The sequence below is a fragment of the Nyctibius grandis genome, chromosome Z (assembly GCF_013368605.1).
Source record: "Nyctibius grandis isolate bNycGra1 chromosome Z, bNycGra1.pri, whole genome shotgun sequence".
NCBI lineage: Eukaryota > Metazoa > Chordata > Aves > Nyctibiiformes > Nyctibiidae > Nyctibius > Nyctibius grandis.
This window is the reverse complement of record NC_090695.1, coordinates 3,557,855-3,570,867: the sequence shown is the minus strand read 5'-3', so window position 1 is coordinate 3,570,867 and position 13,013 is coordinate 3,557,855. Positions and strand designations below refer to the sequence as shown.

At 37.1% G+C, this 13,013-nt stretch overlaps 1 protein-coding gene across 1 annotated transcript in view; it reads right to left on the bottom strand.

The window, feature by feature from the left end:
* Positions 1–8,149, bottom strand: part of RIT2 (Ras like without CAAX 2) — a 199,020-nt gene extending 190,871 nt beyond the window's left edge. The window contains exon 1 of the mRNA XM_068423583.1: positions 8,047–8,149. Coding sequence (XP_068279684.1) covers positions 8,047–8,149 — 103 coding nt within the window. The remainder of the gene's footprint in view (positions 1–8,046) is intronic.
* Between the last annotated feature and the right edge of the window lie 4,864 nt (positions 8,150–13,013).

The window sequence follows — 13,013 nt, the reverse complement described above, 5'->3', positions numbered from 1 at the left end:
TTTATCATCTCTGTTGGTCTTCTTTGAACTCTCTCCTATTTATCACATGGCTTCTGGTATTGAAGAAACCAGAACTGCAGACAACTTTCTCCGCAGCCAATTCGTATCTCACATGCAGAAACCATCCTATTAAATGCAGGAACTATAATTGAATCCTCCAGCCCTCCAGCCATTGAATTATGTGAACTGGCAAAATAATGAAAACTTCTTTAACTCACTTCCCCAGGGCAAATAGTTCTGGCCACAAGGTCTACCCATACTCAAGAAAATGAATAAGCAATGTGTCTAATCTTTTCAAGTGGATAACAAACACACTAAAGATAAATGAAGAATAATAGAAATGGGTCCAGAATTATTTGAATCATTAGCTTCAATGGTCACAACCCAGCAAAATACTTCCAAAATAGGATAACACATGTGGAAATGCAGAATTCAGGTCATCACTAGAAGTGTGATAGCACAGATGACTGCACTGGGGAAAGAGCAAGTAACTTAAAGGTTACTGTAGATATTTCTCTGTAGGTGATCTCTGTGAACTATACCTGAACAAAAGAATTCATTATTCTCAGAGGAACAAAAAAGTACTGTCAACAGGAAACCAGTAAGCAATCTTGCTTCTAGCAAGACCACTAACAGAATAGCATGTGAATTTTTGTAATTCATATTCAGAAAATGATGTGGAAATGCTAGGGCACTCGAATTAAGAATACAGAATGCTCTGAGAAGGAAAATAAGCTTCTACAAGTGAGGTTTCACACGCTCAATGTATTGAACAGAAAGAAGATCAAGGTGTGAACTGATCATTGTTTACAGGTATTAACAGCAAGGAAAGTAAGAGAATAGGAAGTTTTTCAAAGTTGTTAACAAAGAAATGATAAGATAAAATGGCTAGAAATTGGAAATACACAAAATCGAGCTTGAAACAAATTCAATAACCTATCTGTAAAGGTAAATGAAACATAAGAACAGTTTTGTTATCAAAGATCACATATATATCAGAACTCTACTCTTATAAAGTCTCCAGGGCTTAATCTGGTTTATGGGAAAAAATGAAAGTTGCCCTTACCCAGGGATGTGGTTGTCTGGCATTGGTGGGTCTTCTCTACAATCTTTCTTTTTCTTGGAGAAAATACAACCTGCACCATCATCAGTCTGCATATGAAGTTTGAAATTCTTCATTAGAACTATGACTGTAATTGAGATTACAGCATCCTAGACATGACAAATTTAGCTGGTGGCTTACAGTGTTCAGTTAGGATTTCTTCTCCATGTATAATTGTCAAGAAGTATTACTAAGCTTTTTGGGCTGTAGCACTGTTAGTATTCTGCTGTCTCTTCTCTTCCTTTCCCAGACTTGTACTGACACTTCTAGATCGGGTCACAGCTGATCACAGATTATAGTCAGTACTATGAAGTCACCAGTGTCCACCTGGTGCCCAGTCACAAGTGGCATTCCCCAGGGCTCAGTATGGGGCCAGTTCTCTTTAATACCTTTATCAATGAGTTGGATGAGGGTATTGAGGGCACCCTCAGTAAGTTTGCAGATGACACCAAGTTGGGCGGAAGTGTTGATCTGCTTGAGGGTAGGAAGGCTCTGCAGAGGGATCTGGACAGGCTGGATTGATGGGCCCAGGCCAACTGTATGAACTTCAACAAGGCCAAGTGTCAGGTCCTGCACTTGCATCGCAACAACGCCATGCACAGCTAAAGGCTTGGGGAAGATTGACTGGAAAGCTGCCTCGCAGAAAAGGACCTGGGGGTGTTGGTCGACAGCTGGCTGAATATGAGCCAGCAGTGTACCCAGGTGGCCAAGAAGGACAACAGCATCCTGGCTTGTATCAGAAAAAGTGTAGCCAGTAGGACTAGGACAGGGATCGTGCCCCTCTACTCGGGACTGGTGAGGCCGTACCTTGAATACTATGTCCAGTTCTGGGCCCCTCACTGCAAGAAAGACATCGAGGTGCTGGAGGGAGTCCAGAGAAGGGCAACGAAGCTGGTGAAGGGTCTGGAGCACAAGTCTGATGAGGAGCAGCTGAGGGAACTGGGGTTGTTTAGTCTGGAGAAAAGGAGGCTGAGGGGAGACCTTATCGCTCTCTACAACTACCTGAAAGGAGGGTGTAGAGAGGTGGGGCTTGGTCTCTTCTCCCAAGTAACAAGTGATAAGATGAGAGGAAATGTACTCAAGTTGTGCAAAGGGAGGTTTAGATTGGATATCAGGAAAAATTTCTTCACTGAAAGGGTTGTTGAGCATTGGAACAGGCTGCCCAGGGAAGTGGTGGAGTCACCATCTCTGGAGGTATTTAAAAGATATGTATATGTGGTGCTTGCGGACACGGCTTAGTGGTGGCCTTGGCAGTGCTGGGTTAACAGTTGGGCTTGAGGATCTTAAAGGTCCTTTCCAACCAAAATAATTCTATGATTCCATAAGTCATTTTGTCTGATCAATGCCTTTGTGCTTTCAGAACTACTACCAAGCAAGGAAGTTTTTCTCTGGTCAACAAATAGATATCCTTTCTTCCTTCCATTCTTTAAATTCTTGTTCTTCATTAGAGTGAGTATAATTAATTATTTCCCTGAAATTCCCAGGGTCTTATATTTGGCCTTAAAAATCCAAATTACTTTTTTTCAGACAGAGGATGATGAAGGAACAAATTTCTTTTCGGAGAGATGCAGATGTGTGTTTTCATTAATTGAGTATCTCATTTTCTACTCCAGTTAAAAAAGGATGAGTATTTCTGCAGTGATAGGTGAAGCAGCACCAAATTAGACACCAAAAACTATACTTCTATTGACTTTAGGGAGGGAAAAGCAATTTGGTTCGCCTTTACTGTAATCCACAGCATGCCCAGACATTTGAAAGGCTACTTTTTTCACCTTAACTCATACTGAACAGTAATTTAATCCTCCACCTTCATTCTGGCTGTCGGTTTGGCTCAGAAGACAGAAGGCCACTCTTTCCCTTGATCCATTTACCAACGATGTAGGGAAGCATAGCTGTAGCTGAGAGCATATTGGGGGAAAAAAACCCAAAACTAAACCCAACCCCCCAAAAAATAGCCCTAGTGAGAAGGTGTTTGATCAATGTATGAAGTGTGTTCTACAATACTGAGCCTTGTGATGGTGCAAGAACAACATTAGCAGACCCAAATGGTACTTTTCAACCTCAGCTCTTTTGATGCCAGTGGAATCTCTACCTTTGCTCTTCATGGTTTTCCAGTGTAACCTGGATCATATGCTAATTTATCTTCAACGGATTAACAAACAGCTGGAGTGGACCAGTTCTCCAGTACACACTCCACAGTGCTCTCTGTTTACTGGGAACTCTCACTGTGAAGACATGCTTGAAATGAACAGGCAAAGAATTTGCTTTCTCTAGGGAGAATAAGAAGTAAAACTAGTCAAAAAATGCAGTTGATCACATTAATAAAAGAAAATTGGTGATTTAATGTAATTCATAGTACAGAAGTTCCGACATCACAAAAACCATTGCTGTTTTCACAGATTTTGGAACTTATTTTGTACATAGAATCCTGAAATTAATTGGATGAGTCACCTGTATCTGTAGAAATATGATATTTGTGCAAAATTAGCAAAAAAAAAAGGAGGAAATCAATGGGGTAAACATGCCTCTCTTAACTAGATAAGGCTGAGAAATAAATTTCTTCATACCCCTCCTCTAACAACCCTACAAGAATCTTTTTTTAATTCCTTCTCTTCCCCTCTTTTTTATTTTTTAAGATTGAAGCTTGGAAATATATATCTAAATGTTTTCCAAACCTGTATTTTAAAACTAAAAATATATTAGTTTTACAAAATCTTGGGGTAGTTATTTTACAATCCCTTCAATTTTTTTTAGGTGACAACAAATAAGCTGGCAATGAGTCTGAGAAATAAATCTTGAAAAAATACACATTTTCTCTAAGGTAAAAAAACAACTTACTAGGAACAAATATTTACTAGCTTTTAAATTTTTAAAAAATTCCTCTTTTCATCTGAAATGCAACTTTGGCAGGACAGGTAGCATGAAATTCACTTTGCATCTATGATACACCCATTCTATGGATAAACATGTAATTCTATTTACCAGAAATAACAGTAGATCATCTTCACTCAAATAAATCAACTTTAACTTGCATTAGTGGGGGTAAAAAAAACCCTAGAATAATATTTTCATTCAGCCAAGAAGATGTATGTAAAGTTAGATTATGGTGCAATTTAATCAGCATTTGCAGGATGCCTAGGTAATAGCAATTTTTCATTAGACAGAGGTTTTTTATTTTATTCAGTTGCACAGGTACATCAATTTATTTGTTCTTTTTGGGAGTCACTGTGCAACCCCTCAGTTAATTATTGCTAATGTTTTACAGAATGTGCTGCAGTTAATTATTCTTATTAGTGTAATTAATTTGCCAAATATAAGCCAGCAATGCATGGTGTCAGGATTTAGAGGATCTTTTATGTATATTTTTTTAACACTGACAAATAGAGCTAAACCCAGAGGTCTGAGCTGCATCAGACTAGGGACCATGAGGGTACTGGGTTCACTGTCCAGATGTAGATGAAGGTATTTGTAAGCAAAACCTGCTTTAAAACCACTAAGATTCTTAGGGTTTAAAAACTACATCAGGCAACTTGAGACAGGTTTGAACGGTACTGAGCTGACCTGAAATTTGTCATCAAACCAGAGAATACCGAGTGTCAAATTATTTTAATTGAAATTTAACTGTCATGAGAAATGAATAATTTCTATATGGACTATAATCAAATGACAGTCAGTAGAAGATTTACTTTTATATTATTTCTCTTCAGTTTAATTCCTAGTTCTAGCCTTATTTTGGGCTGAACTTGTGGTAGAGTGTATATCTGTTCTTGATGTCAGGCATAACCTACACAAAGTAAAAAATTAGCATATTGCTGTGAAAACATAAATAGTTCTATTTTCAGAAGTCTTAGAAGGGATAACTCATTCTAGAGAATCTATAATCTATAATTATGGTAGAGAAATCAATTCCCAGGAAAATTTACAAATACCTTTGTACGTTTTAATTAAGCACAACTATTACCTGTTTGTTCTGAATTCTGGGTTTTGGGGTGGTGGTCTCACCTTCTATAGAATAATGGCAGAGATTTTCTTTTTTTTTTTTTTTCTGGCACTGATTTTAAAATGTGAGGACCCTTAAATAACAATTCTTAAACCATTTGCAGTTTACACATAATTACTTTGAATGTGGTGGGTATCAGACTTGGATGTGCTGAGTTTACCTTCTATTACCAATTCTTGTGAAATTTCTACTACACTGAATAGCCCAAATAACAGGAGGTTGGCTGTCCTCCTAGATTGTCTGCCATCTTGGAGCACAGAATAGAAGAGACAAGTCTGACAACCCAAAGCAAGTATTCTATAAACACCAACATCAAAAGAACATCTGTTGTTGGTGTCCTCTTCCTCATTCCTCCCTATCCACAGATGCAATCACCACCTTCTGGCCCTTGTAATGAGCATGCAATTTTCACTGCAAAGACCTCCATATATACAGTATGATGTGGCACAGCAAAAGAGCAGAAGAGGGTGGGAAACAGAAGATCAAAATGACCAGGGGATCTCTAGAAGTGAACTATGTCCAGAGCAAAAAGAAATCTTCTGATAATTTTGCAGCTTAGTTATTATGGAAGATTCTTTCCAAACCTGAATTCCAAACACTGAACAAAATTAGGTATAGAAAGGCTTTCATCCCAAAGAGGTTTCCAACTCAGCAACTTAACCCCAGCTGCTACTGCTTTTATCATGACTTAAAAAAAAAAAAAAGGAGGAGGGGGAAGAAGGGGAAAGAAACCAGGATAATATCAATACTTCATCCCATACATCACTTATCTCTAAATTAGAAAATTACCTTTATTTTTAATCTCTCATCCTTATTCTACCATGACTCTCTTTTATGGTTAAATTCATGATTTCCTAGACAGAGTAAATCTAGGTCATTAGGGAAAAGCAGAGCTCATCTTCGAGAATGGAGGTAGTCTTTCAGGTCTTTTTCTGCTTTTAATCCAGTGTAAATTAATCCTATCTATACAACAGTCAGAATGAATTCATGATTTATGGAACGACATCAAGTTTTCCTTATCTCTATCAGAATTTTATCAGTTGGATTATCTTCCAGGATTCTACTGAAATATTTCATGCCTAATCCACATTGGAAGTTCATAGCCAGTAAATTATGAACTGCCCACCTACTGTCTTCTAGACTCTTAATTCTCAGTTCCTGTTTTCTACCCCAGAAGTTTCACTTTTATGAAAACAACAGAAAGTATTCATTAATCCCATTGAATGTCGTAACTATCCACTTCATCCTATTTTTATTTCTCTAGACCACACAGACACACAATTCTTCTTGAATAATTATGTGGTCCTCAGCTTTGGAGATGTGTCATTACCTTGTGTAATCCACAGATTTGAAGGCTTTATTTTCATGAAATCAACAGCTAATGTTTTGTGAACACAGAGATTTGAATAAACTTCATTTGTGCCTTAAAGCTCTTATCTAATAGTAAATGGGAACTCTAAAATTTCCTCAATGGGTATATAAAACCTGGCTGTGATGATTCAGTTATACTATGAATATGGCATAGTTTTTAAAATCTTTTGTTTTGGTGAATGAGTCTTCAAAATGACATTGTTCTTACAACAATATGTTTGGGAAAAATTGCTGCTATCTCCTGGATGCACTCAGAAAAAAAAAAAAAAAAAGAGAGATTTTACTGAAAGTTCCATCTGACACATCCTCAATACCTTCTTTACCATGGAAAAGATAATTTGAAATTGCAAAAAGTTACTCCAAGATAACCAATATTTTCTTCTTTCTCATTTTATGTAGCGATCATGGCATAACATCTGTGCAAGGATTGTTTGCTTGGTTAAGCAATACTTACGGGAAATAGCTTTCACTGAAAGAAGTACCACTGAAGTTGAAGCCAAACATAACAAGAAAACAGAGATTATGGATACAGGGAGGAGATTATATCCACTCACAATATTTTATGTTTTGCGTCTATACCTTGTCTTGTTGTTTGAATAGGAAATAAAACTTGTTTGATCTACACAATTATTACAGTTTAGTGTCACAGCTTATTTATCCAGAAATTTCTTTGGAATCTAGCCTCTCTATATTATATTATCTTTTTTTTTTTTTCCTGTTTTGTTTTTTTCTTCTCTTTTTCTTTTAAATTTCCAGAAGATGCAATCAAATGCTTGTTGTGTGGCCAGCTCAGTACACTGGCTTCTGAGACAAACACTGCACGTCCAGCGGTGTCTTTTTAAGAACAGAGAATGCTAGTGTCAGTGAGAATAAATCAAAGCTGATAATATCTGGGGAAAAGAAAACACTGTCCAGAGAAAATAATGACTCCTCTGCAAAGATACCATTGTCAGACACTAGCATATCTTGCCAGCACTGGACAGTGGTATTAAAGTATGCTGCAAATCTACCTTATCACCTGGAGTGAGACTCAGACATGCATTCTGTAACTGTCCGGACAGCAGAGGAGACTAACACCAGCCAAGCCATAATAACACTCAGCAAAAAAGTCAAAAGAAGATGTAGGGAAGAAAACAGAGTCACTGTAGGCATCCTCCACACTTTGCACTGTACAGCTGACTTTGCCGTTAGTTTCATTTCTGCCTGAGCACAAGGACTGTCAGGCCAACAAGTTACATCCACACTACTCAGCAAACCATCACCCCTCACCGAGTGTTAAGAGTGACATGGCCACTTGCTGTTAAACTAACAGCAGCAAGCTGACCACTCTGTCCTCATATACAATGGAGCCAAGGCTAAGTTTTACAAAAATACCCCATTAAAAAGGCTTATAACATTTCAGTCTGTAAGAAATTAAGCTGACTCATTGCTCCAGTCATGGATTATAGTCTTTTATCAAAGCCATGTGCTAAAGAAAGAGGAATGAAAGCCCTCATTAAACAATGTTCTTGTTCTGTAAACTTTACACTCCCGATTCACCCCTTCTCCCCAAAAATGTTATTGCTCAACTTACCGCTTTTGCCAACTCCCCCTGCTCCTAGCATCACCACCTTGTACTCTCTGGAGCCTGCTGAAGAATTGCTGGAGGAGCTGATCATTTCATTTTCTAGCTCCATCTTGCACGAGGCAGGAGAAGGGAGCAAAAGGACGAAAAAGAAACTGGCAGGTGCTTTCTCTGATCTTAAACAACTGTAAAAGATATGCTAGAAAAAAAAAAAAGCAGAAAGGAAAGGTATAATGCAAGAGGTACGATTTATCAGCCTCACACTCACTGCTGTGCCTGTGTTAGCTGGAGAAGGTCTCATAGCAACCACTTTAACAGCTTCCAATAAAAATCTCTCTCTGCCCCCTCCCAGCTCTGTATCATTCTCTGTGTTTCTCTTCCTGGACAGAAGCAGTTTTGTGAGACTTAAGAACCCTGGTACCTCTGGGTGTTGCTGTGTCGTTGAAATCAAATTGAACAGAGCCTCCAAAAAAAGAAAATGTATCAGAATTTTTAATTATGATGCTTGCTATTCCATGTAGCACTTCCTTGAATCTTAAACAATAATAAAACAGACCAGACAATCTCCTTGCCATCTCGGAGTTAAATATTCATCCTATGTTCATCAAGTTTGCTAGCTTTACATTTAATACTATTAGAAGTGAAATAAGCAACAACCTTTAAGAGTCTGTTCATGCAGCTTATTGCAAAGCAGAGTTTTCTGGGTTTCCCTCCAGACCAATTTTCTTTTAGTTCAGTTTGCATTATTTGCAGAAATAAACCAGATATTTTGAAAAAAAGATTTTTTTACTGTTTTTCTGTTTTCCCGCACAGAATTTCAAAAGGAGATTGGGACTGAAGTGAGGGGGAAAGATCTATTCATCTAGGAAATACACGTGTAAGCAAAGAAGAAAAATAAATGTGTTATAAGTATTTCTTACTAATATCAAGTGATTTATCTAACCAACATGGTCAGCCCAAATAAGTAAGAAAAGAATAAAAGAAAGAGTTTGTGAATGACACGTAGTGTAAAAATCTCCTATTAGAGTTATTCAGTGAAAACTTATGACAAAAGACTGCAGCTCTTCATTGATTTCTGATGATGTTCTTAACAGATTTAGTATATTTAAAGAATGTGATAAGTAATAAGATACTTGCCCAGCTTTAAATGTTACTCAGTATTTTTGAGGATCAAAAAGCATCTACTGCAAAAGTGGTGGAAAGAAAAAACTTGCTCTCCTTCGAAAAGTGTTGGACTTTCATGACAGGTGGAACTGTTAAGGTGACAGGGAAATGGAAGCAGGAAGGGCAACTAATATAGTATCTTGGAAGCTAAACACCTTCATGTGTCTACTCCTCCAATTATTTCACAGAGAGTAAACATACGGCATTACATAGGAATACAGAATTAAAAGTTGAAAGAAAAAAAAGTCATAGTCTGATTAAGGTCATGATTTAAAGAAAATTAGGAAGGAGAGGAAAAGGTATAGAAGCGCACATGTACAAAAGATAGTTTAATGGACTAAGAAAATACATGATTAAAGAGAAGAGATACATAGGTAAGATAACAGAATTATAATTAGAATGGAGAAGGTGAACAGAACATTAACACTCATTTTCCCTCCTCATACAAAAATTAGGAAACATCAGATAAAACAGACAGTAGCTGAGTTCAAAGCCAAAGTCATTATACGAGTCATGGGTGACTTAAGGAACTTCTTACCACTTGATGTTTTGGGCAGCAAATGAACTCGTAATGAAAAAGAATTTAAATACAGAGTAATACAAAATCCATTGTGGACTATTAAAGTCACCATCTCTTCCTTAAGAGGTGCTCAAGACTCACACCCACAGATCTTGCAAAAACACTGCAGAACAAAAGTATGATGATCTGTTTACAGCTTCACAGAAAAAGAGAACAGAGGGAGAGCCACTGTGTTCTGAGAACTCCAGAATCGGGATCTGCTACTGTTGTCCCATGGGATTTCTTTAACAGCCATGCTGCAAGCAGCTTTGTACTGTCAGGGCTGGATGGCTGTGTTGATGCCTGGATGCAAACCTCAGAATTCAGAAAGATTTGGTCATCAAAGCATAAAATAGGACTTAAACAGGTAATTCTGAATGTAATAAAGTGATGTCTAAATATTGAACATCAGCAGCAAGAGACAGGTAGGTCAGTAAATCCCTCTTGTGATTAGAATTCCATTTTCACTAAAATTATTCTCAAGTGCTCAGTATTGACACGTTAGATGAAAATAATAATGATACCAAAACCACTGCTTACAACAGCTGGGTTTTCCTGGTAATCTCCCATCAACACATCAACCTCCTCCTCAGGAGCTTTTAACCCCATAACTGGCAGCAACATTTGGCTGACATTAAAAGGTCAGAAAAGTGAGTGGTTGTGGGCATGACTCAAAAGACAAGTTAAACAAAATATTCCAGAACATATTAGTGAAAGTCATATATACATAATAGATAAGAATTAGTCACATTTCTTTCCAGCTGATGGTGTTCGCCAGAGAAAAGTGGCAAGTAATTTTTTTCTTTTGTTTAGAGCTGGAAATTGGGGAAGGAATATAAGAAATTAAAGAAGCTACAAAAGGGAATTTTGTTAGAAAATGAAGCAGAGCAAGACAGAACTAAATGGAAAGACAATTCCTCATATTTTAAGAAAATCTAGAAAAATGAAGACAGCATTTTTATGTCTAAAGGAGTGTAATTAAATATTTTTATCTGTCAATTGAGGATTAACCATTTAAAATACCTGCTTTAAAGAGAGATTAATGTTTATTAAACTTCAACAGTTTAACAAGTATTGTTACATTATATAAACACTTGGACAAACATGCCCTCCTAACTTTCATAGAAACTTGTCCAGAGCCAAAAAAGGTGATACTGTCTTCCCGTTTATAATGCAGGACTTGTTCTAATTGGTTTTCATTATAACTTATTGACAAACAGCCTACTCCACCCTAATTTCATTCAATTCAGTAGTGGAGGATAATTATTTAGCTTCATACTCATTTATGATGACATCAACTAGTCTTCCTTCTCCCACCTGAGCAGAAAAGTACAAGGTTTTGCTTTCAGTCTGCTGCCAACAAAATTGGTACTGAGATGATTTGAAATGACTCAGCTTGAAACAATATAGAAAAAAAATCACCAGAGTAAACAGGACAACAGGAAGAAATAGCACAAAACACAACAATCGAATATGATACACTAGAGTTTTCACGAGTGACTTATTCCACAACAAATTCCAACCACCTATTTTATCTCTTTTTTTTTCTGCTTTAAGGACACATTTATCATCATGTAAATTTATAGAAAACTGTCCTTAGGCAAACAAGAGCAACCACAAAGGTGGGAAAAAAGCTTGGGCTACTAGCCTATAATGAATCATTTATTTAACAAATTTAGACTATTGCTGTTGACATATTCCTTAAGAACATACGATTTTTTAAAATTTTTTTAATTTCTAATACAGCAATCAACTAAAAGCATTCAGTATTCAAAATCTAGTAACTGCTTTGTTTAAATTATTAATTTCATGGTTAATATTGAAATAGCTGTATGCTTAGATGTTTAAGAATGCTTAGGTCTTAAGCAACAGACAACATACAGATAAGTGTGCTAGAAGAGAAACAGATGAGTTTTTTCTAGAGAAAATACTGTTAGAAAACACATTCCATTCATCCTACATCCTCACTTGCTCTGGGGGTGTTGAATAAAATAATGAGATGTTAATATCACATGTAAATGTTCCAAAATTGTTTCCTAGAGCGTTTCTTGTTCAGGAGATTTTATCAATTAACCTGGATAAATATTCTTGTCATTAGGCAGGGAGCTCATAAGTTTAAAACTTGAATAGCAAGCAAAATGCAAATTTTTACTGATTTGTGCTCCAGTAAGTGATTTGTTTAAAGGCATGTGAACCACTTAATAATAAGCAAATATTCATGAGCCCACTGGGGACCATGCCATTATGGAAACACTGACCACTCTTTTGTCCTTCATTTTTACATATTAGGCACAGCAGAGAGAGGAAGTGTAAAAAGCATCCCTCATAAAAAGGCATATAAAGCCACCTTGCTGAATTGCTGAAGTGCTGCTACGAGAAGAAAGAGTGCTAATGCAGAAATCATTGCACAGCACTGGAGAACTGATCAAATCTGCTCCCGAGAAAAAATGCATTTGGCACACTAGCTTAACTTGATCAATTCTGAGTAGAGCTAGCATAACGAAGTAATTGTTAGGGGACTTAAAAAATTTTAAACTTAAATTTTACATCAACAGATTTAACACATTCATTCTTAAATATGCTGAGTACCTCTGAATCGTATTGCTAAGGAACCTCCCACACAATACAGAGGCAGCTCTGCATGTTTAGAATTCAGATTCCTACTACAAATACACAGTGGTTCAATCACCCATCTGCCACAGGCACCCTGATTTCCTTGGGTAATCCCCATCCTTTTTCTATTCTCCAAATTACTCCTCTGTAGGATGACTCACTATGTCATCCATAGTATACTTGATGGGACACTTGACAGCCACCCACCTTGAAGCTGGCTCTCCAGCTCAAGCTGTTAAGACATATGCCTTTTGTTCCGAAGTTCTTATTTCTGTCCCTACTGTCAGACAACATAGAGTCCCCTGCCTCTGCCGCAATACATTTTAATCTAAGTCTTACTAGTATGTCGATTGGCAAAAGCAAATGAAAGGAGAAAAGATGGGAGACTATTAACAGAAAATGTGAAACAACTTCAGAGTCCATAGAGTGAAGGAACCATGTGGTTCTGGTCTTGTCAAAGAATGGAGATCTGCCATGAGCAACATCTTCCTTTTGTTTATCAAACAGGTCAAACTGTGCAACATTGTACTTGCTGTACAAAGCTTTGAGAAATAAGGGCAGTTTATCACATTTAACATTACTGCCAACTTTAAAAGTTTTTACAAGTGACTACTGACTTCTCACAGAACAGAAACATTGA